The sequence below is a fragment of the Asparagus officinalis genome, chromosome 8, assembly GCF_001876935.1.
Source record: "Asparagus officinalis chromosome 8, Aspof.V1, whole genome shotgun sequence".
Lineage (NCBI taxonomy): Eukaryota > Viridiplantae > Streptophyta > Magnoliopsida > Asparagales > Asparagaceae > Asparagus > Asparagus officinalis.
The window spans coordinates 119277743-119292397 of record NC_033801.1 but is presented as its reverse complement, the minus strand read 5'-3'; the positions used below and the strand labels follow the sequence as shown (position 1 = coordinate 119292397).

At 37.8% G+C, this 14655-nt stretch overlaps 1 protein-coding gene across 4 annotated transcripts in view; it reads left to right on the top strand.

The window, feature by feature from the left end:
* LOC109822970 overlaps positions 3850 to 14655 on the top strand; it is an 11514-nt gene continuing 708 nt past the window's right edge. For 2 of the 4 annotated variants that reach the window (XR_002242336.1, XM_020389258.1), the window contains exons 1-2: positions 3850 to 5788; positions 9552 to 9918. Coding sequence is in view for 2 of the 4 variants with exons in the window: in XM_020389258.1 (XP_020244847.1) it covers positions 5122 to 5788; positions 9552 to 9556 (672 nt within the window). In the remaining 2 variants the exon portion in view is untranslated. Of the gene's footprint in view, positions 5789 to 9551; positions 9919 to 14655 lie in introns of those variants that run through there. The other 2 variants (XR_002242337.1, XM_020389256.1) reach the window with 1 other exon arrangement.

Here is a 14655-nt window from a genome sequence, read left to right as displayed (position 1 = left end):
TTGGAAACTTACAAAGCTACCTAAGGGTAAGAAATCTATTAGTTGTAAGTGGATATATGCGAAGAAGGAGGGATTTTCTATTGGGGACATTCGGTTCAAAGCCAGATTGGTTACCAAGGGATATGCACTGCTTGAGGGCATTGATTACAACGAGGTATTTTCACTCGTTGTGAAGCATTCGTCGATTCGGATTTTATTAGCGTTGGTGGCACAACTGGATTTGGATTTGGTCTAGATGGATGTGGAGACAGCCTTTCTACACGGAGATTTAGATGAGGAGATCTACATGACACAACCGAGATTCAAAGCTGCAGGAAAAAAAGATTTGGTTTGCAAGCTGAAGAAGTCTCTTTATGGATTGAACCAATTGCCGCGACAGTGGTACAAGAGATTCGACAGCTTCATGATTAGCCGAGTGTACACGATGAGCCCATATGACCCATGTGTTTACATGCACAAGCTACAGGATGGTGAGTACATCTATTTGTTACTATATCATATGACCCATGTGTTTACATGCACAAGCTACAGGATGGTGAGTACATCTATTTGTTACTATATGTTGATGATATGCTTATTGCCTCTACATCTATTTGTTACTATATGTTGATGATATGCTTATTGCCTCCAGGAATTCTTCGGCTATTCGAAAGCTAAAAAAGGAGTTGACATCCAAGTTTGAGATGAAGGATCTTGGAGAGGCGAAGAAGATATTGGGTATGAAGATCGAAAGAGACAGGGCGAAGAGGAGATTGAAGCTAACACAGTGGAGTTATCTGCAGAAGATGTTGAAGGAATTCAGTTTTGATGATAATGCAAAGGTAGTGAGCACTCCATTGGCTCCCCACTTTAAGCTTTCAGCTAAGATGTCACCTGTTTCAGTTGAGGACAGAGATTATATGTCGAAGGTCCCATATGCCAGTGCAGTAGGTAGCTTGATATATGCGATGGTGTGTACGAGGTCAAATTTACCACAGGCCGTGAGCATGGTATCGAGGTATATGCATGACCCCGGGAAGGGTCATTGGGAGGCTGTGAAGTAGATTCTACGGTATGTTAAAGGCACCGTGGATGTTGGTTTGGTATTCGAGAAGGATGAGAAGAATGTGTAAGATTGTATTGATTATGTGGATTCAGATTATGCTGGAGATCTTGACAAACGCTAGTCTACTTCAGGATATGTGTTTACATTGGCAGGTGCACCAGTATGTTGGAGATGTACACTTCAGTCTGCAGTGGCTCTCTCTACTACAGAGGCAGAGTATATGGCGGTGACTGAAGCTGTTAAGGAGGCTTTATGGTTGCGTGGATTATTGGAGAACTTGGGGATTGCACAGGAGACCCTTCGGGTATATTATGATAGCATGTCAGCTATCTATTTGGCGAAGAACCAGGTTTATCATACACGCACAAAGCACATCGATGTCAGATTTCACTTTGTTCGTGACGTCTTGGATGATGGAGATGTCATATTGGAGAAAATTCACACAAAGGACAACCTTGCGGATATATTGAACAAAGTTGTTTCAGGTGTTAAGTTTGGTTATTGTTTGGAGCTTTTGAACATTCTTCGGTGTTGAGATCTTTGGAGGCCATTTTGGTGAACTACGTGAAGGCTTGATTCCTTGGGTAAGAGGATACGTAGGCAATCATTTATGATACAGCCTAGTTGGTGAGTTGATACCGATATTTGGAGAGTGTTCGCTTTCTCATTTGGGTTCTCGGCTTATTGTGGATTGATTTCGTTGTCGTGAATTATTTCACTTTGTACTGGACGCAACAAGTGAGACAATTGGTTTGGTTGGTGTCGGCTCAGTTTTGGAAAAACTTCACCGAGGTGGAGAATTGTGAAGCAAGTGGGGGCCACGTGGAGAGGAAAACCGTGTGAAGAGCAAAACTTTGGGTTCATGTGGGGGCCACCTTCATGAAGTTCACGCGGATTCTCGTGACCGCGTGGTGATGGCCCACCCGAAGAGAGGTTTATAAATACCTCTTCTTTTTCTTAGGGCTGTGAATAGGCAGAAGGTGAGAACAAAAAAAAACAAAAAAAGGTGGTTGTGCAAGTACAGGTAAAAAGCAGATTGATTCTTCGGCGTGCTGAAGGGATTCGGTAGAGGCTGAGTCGGCCGTTGTCAAGGGTTTTGTGCATCCCCTTTTGAGAGAGATTTTTGTGTGAGGGATTTGAGAGCTTGTTTGAGGGTTTAAGTTGTGTGATTGTAAACCCTGGTTGTATTCTCTCACTCTAATAGTAGATCTCCCCCCTCATTGCCCCATGGACGTAGGCAACTTGCCGAACCACGTAAAATTCGTTGTCTTGCTGTCTTGTGATTTGTAATAGCTTGTTTAGGTTCCCTCGATAGGTCAGTCCTAGAACTGATGAGAGGAAGAGTGTATATCACACTTTGCTGAGATATTGCACTTTCGATTCTTGTTTCCTTGGTGAAACGAGAATTTCGTTTTGATCTAATCTCTTGTTGTGCACCTTGCGCACCGGAGATGTTGCCGAAATTTCCGCTGAGCACAACATGGATGCAGCTCGAATGTTTTTGCGAAGCTCCAACATGTTCATGACAATCACTTTCCACCCGCTACAGGGAGGAATCGGAGTTATTTTAGTTTTTCTTTTTTTTTGGTCAAAGATTCTAATTATCACACTAAAATTTCAAAGTTGTGGTGAGGATTGAGTTGTATTTTTTACATTCCGACACTTTTTTATGGATAGAAGAGCAATTACATGTGTTTCAATTCTTGATTTGATTCATTCTTTGTCGGAACTAAAAATGTCCAACTTACAGAAACTCAATGTTTGGATGCAATTGCATTAAACGAAAGAAATGTAACATTTCTTGAGATTTTCAAGCAATTTATGTTACGTGTATATCCATTATGCAACAGAAGAGCATACTTTTCCAGAGAGAACAAGAGCTTTTTGCATGCTATCGTTTATTGGCAGGGTTTGAACTCCCACAAGTTCCACTCTGCTTCGGATTTTTCCACAAACAAATCCGCTAAAAGCAATCATCAGAAACATTCTAAATACTTAAAAATCTAATCCTCACCCAGCATTGATAATCCTACAAATAAATGTGTCCAATTTTGTGTTACATGTACACCACACGTGCCAAAAAAAAAGGAAAAAAAAAGAAGGGTGAGAAGAAGAAAAAGAAAGAAGGGTGATCTCGCCTTTATGTTCATATAGATTGCATGAATGCAGGCTTGAGTTTCAGCACTTGTTTGTTTGCATGGAAGTAATTATTAAGTAGCTAAAGTAAAAAAAGTAGAGGCAATTTTTGCTACTTCTGAACAAACAAATATGTTTGTTTCTTTGAAGAATATAATTTCAATACTTTTTTAAACGCTGATATGGTACCTGTGCGTCAACCCTACTTTCTAAATATTTTTTTCGTCCCTCAAGGCTTAAAAGTAGCCCAGAAGTAAATGAAATGTGCATTAATTGAAAGATAAATAATCTTTTTTTATTACTATATCTTTTATTAGTTACTTCCTAACAACTTTTTATTGCTATCCAAAAAAAAAAATGAAGAATAAGAAGTACTATTTCCACTACTTCAAAAAATATGTGAAACAAACAAAAGAAGTATTAATTTCATAACTTTCTACTTCATAAATTTAGAAGTTACTTCTTCTATCTATTTCCTACTTCCAGTAGTCCTATCAAGCTAAATGGACCCTATGCTACACTATGGAGAAACTTATTCGCTAGGCTTCAAAAATATTACAACCACATATTCTTCATGTGTACCCCAATAAAATGATGTTCAATCATATATCACATTATACATACACAAGGTGGAGTTAATCAGAGGCCTAACCAGGAACTGGGGTTGGAGGGGGCACTTCTATTTCTTCTAACAATTATTAAAACAATTATATAACACCTGGCGTCAAAGAATGGCGATGGCGACTGTGAAGAGAGGCGAAAGCGGCGACAAGGGAATGACCAAGAATCTTTTCGGATTTGGTACTCTTAGGAAGAACGAGACTGCCCAGGTATTTCCTCCTTCCCAATGTGGTGTTTTAGCATCGTCACCCCGTCGTCAGGTAATCCACGATCTCAAGAAGGGTTTTGTTATTTCAAAGTTTACAAAGGACGTTTTGCCTGCTTCTCCTGTTAATGATTCAGAGTTATCAATGCATCAGAAGCAACCTCCGGTCTTTCCTAGACCTTTTAATTCTCTCTTTGATAACTATAATTGGTCTGAAAAAGCTCCAGTTTTCTCCTCTTTCAGCTCTTTTCACAAAAAGCTAGGTTTTCCTGCACCGGCCTCAGATCAGGGTTGGACCACTGTTGTTCGTAAACGAACAAGAAAATCAATGGATAAACTGCTTCGACATCCTTTTCCGAGTGATTATATGGAGCCCAAGCAACCTCATCGTTGTTTTAATTGTGGAGATGAACGCCATTCTACAAAATTTTGTAAAAAGGGAGCTTTTATCTGTTTCAAGTGCCATGAAGTAGGTCACATTGCTAAACATTGCAGATCCCATCTCCGTCCTCAGGACAAAAAGATTGATCTATCAGATTCTGATACTCTATGCTCCAATGCTAAGGTGTTAGCTGCTTTTGCTATTCTTACAATTACAGAAGGCTCACCATCTTTAGAGCTGATCAAAATCAAATTGGCATGGTTTTTCAATTGGCAAAAGTGGTCTGGTAAGATTCTTCCGTTAAAAGACAATCAGTTTCTGGTAGAATTCCCATCAGTTTTTCAATTGTCAGAAGCAACAGATGAAAAAACTATAAATTTTGAAAGTTTTAAGGGTTGGATGGCACCATGGAATGAAAGCATAGGTATGACAATTATTGATTCAGCATTTTATCAATGGATTAAGATCAAGAATCTTCCTCTGCATTTCTGGTCAATAGACATTTTGAAAAAAATTGTTGGGACTTTTGGAGAAATGGTCAGAGCATGTAAGAACATCAAAGACAAGCTAAATGGACAGGACGTCCGCATCCTGGTCAAAGTTAAAGCAGCAGTCTGTATTCCTCGTACAATAGTATGTTCTTATACTTCTAAGGTGGATTCATATACAAGAGAGGTTTTTTTAGATATTATTCCAATTGGAGTGGGTCAATTGGGATCGTAAGTCATTGGCATGCACTTATCAGCTATGGAGGCTCAGGGTGATGAAATCTTAGAATCTCAATGGCTAGATCAGGTGAATGCTCCAGAAGTGAATAGTCCGGTGGCGAATGTTTTACCAGAGGTTATGGATAAAGTTCCTCCTTCATCTTTGAACAAAGGAAAGGGTATTTTGGTGAATGAACCTATTTTGAATTTGGAGAATTTTAAGGACAGTCATAATGGTAAGATGGTTAATAAGGAAGATTATCAAAAAGGTAACAAAAATTTTCAATTACCTATTCTATCGGAACAGCTACATATTCCAGAGGCGCAAGTTCAGGAAAATACTGATATCAGTAATGATTCTATCCCTGATACTCTCCGTGATTTCCCCTTGGATTTAGTCAAACAAAAATGGAATGGACAATCTTTCTTTATTGAACGATCAACTTGGGAAGCTTTTATTGGCGGGAAGATAGATTCTCCAAATTCAAACTCAGCTTCAGATTCATTCCCGCCAAATTCTAATCAAACACCAGCAGTCCAATCATCTACCTCTGTTCCACCTGGGTTTACTAAGCAAGCAAGATCTTCTTCTTCAACTCGTTCAGTTCAGAAGGTTGTCCTCAGCAATAAACATAGGAGCTTTCTGAAGCAAGCTTCTACCTCAAAAAAGATGATTCGCTCTGCTAAAAAAGGTACATCAAAAAAAAAAATTCAGCTATGCCCATTAATTCTTTATCTAAAGAAATTATTGAAAATATTGCTGAAAACTGTGGGATCTCTTTATCTGTTCAATCTGTGGATGATTTGAAGATTAAGGAAGTGGAGAGATATCAACTGGATAGTTAATTTTATCTGGTTAAGTTTGATCGGGAGTTTTTACACATTCTTTCTTAATGATTTTTGCAACTTGGAATGTTAGAGGTCTTAATGATCCTGTTAAGCGTCAGATAGTTAAAGATTTTATTTCTAAGTCTTTGGTAGATATAATTGGCATTCAGGAAAGCAAGTTATCATCTCCATCGAATAGAATTCTTCGATCTTTAGGTGGTAAAAGGATAAGTCATTGGAGTCACTTGGATGCTACAGACACCAGAGGTGGTGTTATTGTTGGTTGGACAGATTCTTTCTGCCTCTTACAATCATATATTGGAATTTTCTCGGTATCAGTTTCTCTTCTACACAAACCATCTAACTGGAGTTTCATCTTCACCTCTGTTTATGCTCCTATTGATAAGGAAGATAGGGATTTTTGTTGGTGGGAACTTCATAGAATACGTGCTATCTTATCTGGTCCTTGGTTACTTTGTGGAGATTTCAATGCCACTCTGTCATCTGAAGAGCGTAGTGGTAGAATAGGATCTTCTTGTGAGATGAACTCTTTTCGACATTTTGTTTCTACAGCAGCTCTTATTGACCTTCCATTGTCTGGTCGAGCTTATACTTGGTCTAATAGAAGATTGAATCCATCCATGGCAAGATTAGATAGATTTCTCATGTGTTCAAACTGGGAAAAGCACTTTCCTTCATGTCTGCAATTTTCGCCTCCATCTATGGGATCAGACCACTATCCAATTCTGCTTGATACTGGTGGAATTAAGTCGGCTCCGCCTTTATTCAGATTTGAAAAAAGTTGGTTTCACAACTCAGACTTCTTTCCTTTTGTATATAATTGTTGGAGTAATTTCAAATGTCACGGTAATCCTGTGGATGTTTTTATTAATAAGTTACATCTTCTTAAACGGAGACTTAAATGGTGGAAGAAAAAAGTTCTTGGGTCTATATCATCTAGGAAATCAGATATCTTATCAAAAATCAATCATTTGGATTTGATAGAAGAGCATCGAAGCCTTTCTGACATAGAAGTAGAAGAAAGAAGAAATCTCAAGGCTTATTTTTCATCAATCATTAAGGAAGAAGAGTCATATTGGCATCAACGATCAAGGGTCCAATGGCTTCAAGAAGGTGATTCAAATACCGCTTTTTTCCAGAAAACAACATCATTCCATAAAAAATCCAACTATATTTCCCTCATTTCACATCAAGGTATGGAGATTACTAATCAAAAAGATATCTCTAAGACCTTTTTGGATTATTACATCAATCTTTTTGGTCTCCCTTCCAGAAGCAATTTAGACACAGACTGGTCCACTTTATATCCTGAAGCTGATTTAAACCTTGCTTCTTTAGAGATACCTTTTTCAGAGAAGGAAATTAAGGCAGCTATTTTTGGAATGAATCCTAATAAATCGCCTGGACCAGATGGTTATTCTATGATGTTTTATCAAAAGTTCTGGGACATAATCAAAACAGACATGATTTCTATCATGAACTCTTTCTATCATGATGCATCAAGTCTGCATAGAGTGAATAAGGTTTTCATTACTCTTATTCCAAAACTTAAAGACAGTCAATTGGTGAAAGACTACAGGCCCATCAGTCTAATCAATTGTCTTTTTAAGATTTTCACTAAAATGTTGGCAACCAGATTAGGACCTCATATGCCGAGATTAGTGGCTTCAACGCAATCTGCATTTCAAAATGGAAAATCAACTTTGGATTCTATTCTTTATGCCAATGAGATGATACATTATTGCTCCAAGAGAAAGAAAGAAGTTGCCATGTTTAAGATTGATTTCACTAAAGCTTTTGACTCTATTGATTGGGAATTTTTGCTATCATTATTAAAAGGAAGAGGGTTTGGGGATAGATGGTGTATGTGGATAAAATATATAATCTCCTCTTCCAGTTGTGCGGTCTTAGTTAACGGTCATCCATCAAAAATTTTCAAATGCCATAGAGGTCTTAAACAGGGTGATCCTTTATCTCCTTTGTTATTTAATATAGCAGCGGATGTGCTCAATAGAATGATAAGTAATAATGTTGATGATGACCTTTTATCTGATCTTGGTATCAAAGATCCTCTAAATCAATTGAGATCTCTTCAATATGCTGATGATACCTTACTGTTTGTCAAAAGCAATTCAAAGAATATCGCTATTCTGAAAACTATTCTTTATATTTTTGAGGAGATATCTGGACTGGGAATCAATTACTCAAAATCTTCTTTGATTTACTTCGGAAAAATTTCAAACAGAGGTAATCATCTTGCTACCATGCTAAATTGTAGAGTGGAGCACATACCTATAAAATATCTTGGGTTACCACTGAAATGTGGAAAATTGACAAAGTCTGATTGGCAACCTCTCTTAGACAACATGCATAAGAAATTGGCTACCTGGAAAAAAAATTGTCTATCTTTTGGTGGAAGGCTTGTGCTTTTAAACTCGGTATTAACTTCTATTCCTTTATATTATTTGTCCTTTTACAAGCTACCTAAATGGCTTATCAAGGATATGGACAAGCTTAGGAGAAACTTTCTCTGGTCAGGCACGGCTGAAACGAAGGCTTTCAAATGTTTGATCAATTGGAAAAAGGTTTGCTTAAGTAAAACTGAAGGCGGCCTAGGTGTCAAAGATTTATCAGTTTTCAATACTTCTCTCTTAGCAAAATGGCTTTGGAAATGTTTAGACAACAATTCTACAACTGGAGCTTTTCTCAGGCATCTTTATATACATAGAAATTCATGCTTACAAAATTCCAAGGTTAATCAGTCTCACTCCTTCTTCTGGAATGGTATTCTTTCCAATACTGACATCTTCTTCCATCATGTGCTTTGGAGGCTAGGAACAGGAGAGAAAATTAGATTTTGGGAGGACAAATGGCTTGGATTAAACTCCTTAGCTAGCTTATATCCTGCTTTATATAAGCTGTCTTTATCCTCCAATGTGCCAATTCGCAGCCAGGGTTATCTCCACAACAATTTATGGACTTGGCATCCTATGCAAAGAAGATGTATATCACCTGCCACTCAACATGATAGGCTTCATTTCTTGAATACGATTGAACCTTGTAATATCAACAATCACCAGGATTTTCCAAAATGGTCTCTGACAGCTAATGGATTATATTCAGTTAAATCTCTTTATACTTTCCTAATCTCTAGAGGAATTTCATCTCCGATCTACAAAACTATTTGGTTTTCAATCATACCGAGTAAGGTTCGTTTCTTTAATTGGCTCCTCTTCAATAACAAACTGCATACCAAGGATATCCTTCTGCTTAAAGGTTGGCATGGTGATTCTATCTGTTCTTTTTGTGGTTTGGAGACTGAAAGCCGAGATCATCTATTTTTTTCTTGCCCTTTATCAAAGGAAATTTGGAAGCATTTCAAAGCTTTTTCTCTACCATTCCAATGGCCTTTATCTTTGTCAGAATTGCTTCATAGAATTGAGTTACTAAGAGGAATTGAGGGAGATTTATGGCGTTTATTCTTTTCTGCTATATGCTGGAATATCTGGAACACAAGAAACAAATTTATTTTCGACCAAAGAGCTTTCTCTTACAAAGCAATGATTAATGTATCCATTTCGGTTATTTATGAATGGACATGTGCAGGATGAAGCTCTACTGCAAAGCGTTTGGCAGAACAATTGGAGTCCTTCCCACTAAGCAGGGCCAGTGTTTGAATTTTGATCGGATCTGTATCAGATCATTTTGGTTTTTTACATCACTTTTGTAATTAGAATACTATAAGGTTTTATGATGTTCATAGGAATGTTTTGTTAGTTTATAGAAATTATGTTCAACTTAATATACGTATGGCTGGCTTTTGTTCTTTCTTATATCTGTGTCAACGGTGAGTGACGGCAAGGCTCACTCCTCATCTTCACGGATCTTTGAAAGAAGAAAGTTATACGTCCCTATTAAGTTGAATTATACTTTCTATCTACTAACATCAGGATACTTTCCGTGTCCACCTTTTGTAATTAGCAATTTTATCTTTTTTAATGAACAGGGATCATCCCTTGTTTTTTTTTTTCAAAAAAAAAAAACAATTATATAACTAACAATATTGGATATTATTAAGATTTTTTTTCCAGAGAAATAACAGTCTCAAGGTCGAAATCCCCTACTAAATATTATATATAAAATGATTGTTTACAAACAAATGAAAGAGCACTTCCAACTCTTAAAGTTCGGACAGAATTAATAAAACCAACACCCAAAAAAATAATAGGGAAAATTGTGTCAAGCCCCAATTTTTAGAACTTCATATGACCAACCCCTTTAATGTTTTCCACGTGTGATTCAGCCCTCAAAATCCAAATGATTCAGCCCTTAATTAGTCATTATTTCCTACCAACTAAGCACACAGAGAGAAAGAAAAAAAATCTCAAAATGTCATTATCTTCTCCATTCTTTTCTTTCCAGATCTAATGGTCATGACTCCTCCTCTCCTTCTCTCTCCTAACTCATCTCCTTCCTCGTCTCTCTCTCTTCCTCTTTTTTCTCTCAGATACCGACATTATCCTCCGTCACCACTGAACTTAGGTGTACGCTCCCTCCATATTGTTAATTTGGGGTTAATATTACTTAGAAAAACTTAATATTATTCGCTCTTTTTCTCCCACAATTTTTTCTCACTCTATCTTTCTCCCCCCTCCCCTAAAAAAACTCAAATTTGGCCAGCAATTGTAGGCAAATAAAATTGCCTTTATCCCTAATAGAGAAATTCAGAAGTTCGCCTGCAAGAATATTACCAAAAATAGTAAAAAACATATAAAAACGCTAATATCTCTCAAACCGGAGGGAATTTAGTAAAACAGACGGCGACAAACCAAACTTCGGTCGGCCCCGTCTCGTCGAGATAGTTAATTTTCATATATAATTCGTCTAATTCTGACTTACAGTTTGAAAGTTATGATTCGTTCTTCGCAGCAAGTTATGTTCCTCGACGCCTGAACTTCGCCTTCAAGACTAGGGTTCGCTTGAACCAAGCCAAGTCTATTTGTTCACCTGAACATTCAAGGTAAGTCCACCTGATAGTGTGACTTCGTCTAAATCAAATAAGCAAAGTCAAGTTCGCCTGAATACTTGACTCTGTGGACAAGGCCAAATTCGCCTAAACATTGAGCTTCGCCTGAACGAAGTTAAGCTCGCCTGAACGCTTAACTAACGAAGCTCGCCTGCATGAGCCAAGCTTGCCCGAATGCTTGAAGCTCGCCTGAATTGAATGAAGCTCGCCTGATAGGTTCACGTATGAGGTTCGCCTGCATGTTCCAAGCCCGCCTGCATGTGCCAAGCTCGCCAATCTCGCATGCAAGATCGGCCAAGCTCACCTGAATTGTCAAGCTCGCCTGCACAGCTTGACCAAGTCAGCCACTAAAGCTTAAAATGTGGACGTGGTTGTGCTCACTTTCCACGTTTTGAAGGGGTGGTTACTAACCATTCTCCTCTATAAAAAGCCACTGATGGCTACAAGAAAAGAGACAAGGAGACGAACCTAGCATCTTGTGCACTCGGTTCTCAAATATCCTAGCTCGGTTATTCAAACTCCGATAAAGCTTCTACCACACGACGAAGCTTATTGGCAGTCTTGTTCGAACTCTCAGGAGAAGAGAACCGAACTTTAAGATCTCAGCATATTCGGCCTACAAGCAATCAAGCACTTGTTCGGCCTTCAAACTCATCCAACAAAACTTCTACCACACTCTGAAGTTTATCTGCAACCTCATTTGAATCGTCAACGGAAAGCAAACTCGACACGAGCATCGAGTGAAGCATCCCATCGCCCTAAAGAACCCACATTAAACAAAGGAGAAGTCAAATCAACCTTCTCCTCTTCTGTACTTGAGAGAAAGAGTGATTATAAAATGACTCTTACCAAGCGATAGAGTCTTTTTCCAAAACTAATACAGTTGAAGGAATCAATCAAATCTTTTTTTTAAGACCCTACATCAATGGAAATGGCAAAACCCTCAAATTCGTCGGAGTTCTTATCAGAGGATCGGTCAAACAACAGATTGTCTCCAACGCTGAAGACGAAGAGGTGGTGAAGAATGTGGCGGAGGAGGCGGTGTTGGAGGAGGACGAGGAGGAGCTTAAAGCCGTCGCAAGTTCTACGAGACCTGTAAGCTATTGGTTTTTTAAAGAAAGTTATAATTTCTATTTGAACATCGTGGAAATATGAAAATTTAAAGATATACCAGCTAAATGTGATTTTTTTTTAATTTTTTATGTTAAGTTCAAGTCTAAGTAAGTTATCGGATTTTTTGATGTGAAGTTTAATATTTATGACGTAAAGTGTAATGAGTTGCAACTTAAGTCTATGGGATTTTATGTTAAGTCATTTGGGTTGAATAATAAGCCTAAAGGTAGAATATTAAGTGTAATTGATTTTATATTACATCTAATTTCTAGTATGTTAACTGCAAGTAACATGTTAAGTCCAAAGCGTTCTATGTTAAGTCTAATTTCTAGTATGTTAACTGCAAGTCATTACATGTTAAATCCAAAGTGTTGTATGTTAACTCTAATATGTAATATGTTAACTGCAAGTCGTTACATGTTAAGTCCAAACCGCTGTATGTTAACTCTAATTTTTAATATGTTAACTACAAATCGTTACATGTTAACTCCAAAGTGTTGTATGTTAACTCTAATTTGTAATATGTTAACTACAAGTGTGTTACATGTTAAGTTTAAAGTATGGTATGTTAAATCTCTAATTTGTAGTATGTTAACTTCAAGTCGTTACATGTTAAGTCTAAAACATGGTATGTTAGATTTAACTTGTGTGTTTTCAAGTCTAAATCTGTTCAATGTTAACCCAAATTAGACTTAACATGTAACAAAATACACATAGTATTAAATAAATTAAACTTATTATTCAACCTAATAGACTTAACATACAAGCCATTTGACTCATTATTCAACATAATAGACTTAACATATAAGCCCTTGGATTTTATTTCCAACTCATTAGACTTCCAACTCATTAGACTTAATATTCCACCTTGGACTTGAACTTAACATCAAAAATTTTATGTTAAGTCTATTGGGCTGAATAATAAGTCTAATTTATTTAATATTATGTATAATTTATTACATGTTAAGTCTAATTTGAGTTAATATTAAATAGAGTTAGACTTGACAACACACAAATTAGACTTAACATACCATGCTTTAGACTTAACATGTAACGACTTGAAGTTAACATACTAGAATTTGGACTTAACATAGAACGCTTTGGACTTAACGTGTAACGAGTTGTAGTTAACATATTATAAATTAGAGTTAACATACAACGCTTCGGTCTTAACATGTAACGACTTGCAGTTAACATACTATAAATTGGACAATAGAACGCTTTTGTAATACCCCAACCCTTGAGAGGGTGATGTAATTAGTATTGATAGATTTGATTGGAATACTCATACCATCAAGATACATCTTCTTTTTGGGAACCCAACTCTTAGAAACTCCAAAATTAAGCATGTTTAACCTGGAGAAATTCTAGGATGGGTGACCTCCTAGGAAGTTTTCCAGGGAGCGCGTGAGTGAGGACAAAACGTGCTGAAAAGACATGTGGTGGTTTGTGAGGTCAGTCCATCATATCTAATAGCGTACCGACTCTGGGATTCCGGGGCGGGGCATTACAAATGGTATCAGAGCAAAGCCAACCGGAATTGTGAGAGCTAAGTGCTATGCGGCACAAAGTGCTACGTCGAGAGGGCGGGAGCCACCTCTTGAGGCCGTAGGAGCCACCTCTAGAATCTCACACGGATGGTACGATCTTGGATGATATGATTTGGCGCAACGAGGATGTTGCGAGTTTAAGTGGGGGAGTTTGTAATACCCCACCCTTGAGAGGGTGATGTGATTAGTATTGATAGATTTGATTGGAATACTCATACCATCAAAATGCATCTTCTTTTCGGGAACCCAACTCTTAGAAACTCCAAAGTTAAGCGTGCTTGACCTGGAAAAATTCTAGGATGGGTGACCCCCTGGGAAGTTTTTCTGGGAGCGCGTGAGTGAGGACAAAACGTGCTGAAAAGACATGTGGTGGTTTGTGAGGTCAGTCCATCAGATCTAATAGCGTTCCGACTCCGGGATTCCGGGACGGGGCGTTACAGCTTTGGACTTAACATGTTCTCAATTGCAGTTAATATACTAGAAATTAGACATAACATATAATCAATTACACTTAACGTTCTACCTTTAGACTTATTATTCAACCCAAATGACTTAACATAAAAGCCTTTAGACTTAAGTTGTAACTCATTAGACTTAACGTCATAAATATTGAACTTCACATCAAAAAATTCGATAACTTACTCGACCTTGAACTTAACATCAAAATTTACAAAAAAAAATCACATTTAGCCGGTATTTCTTTATATTTTCATCTTTCCATGATCAAACATAAATTATAAATTTCTTTTAAAAAATTGATAGCTTAGAGGTCTTGTGGCACTTATGACGGCCTCGAGCTCCTCCTCATCCTCCTCTAGCACCGCCTCGTTCTTCACCACCTCTTCGCCTTAAGTGTCGGAGACCAATCTGTTGTTTGACCAATCCTCTAACGAGAACTCCGACGAATTCGAGGGTTTCGTCATTACCATTGCTGGCCAAATTTGGGCTTTTTGGTTTTGGTGTGTGTGTGTGTGTGTGTGTGTGGGGGGGGGGGGGGGGGAAGAGGAGGGGGGGGGAGAAA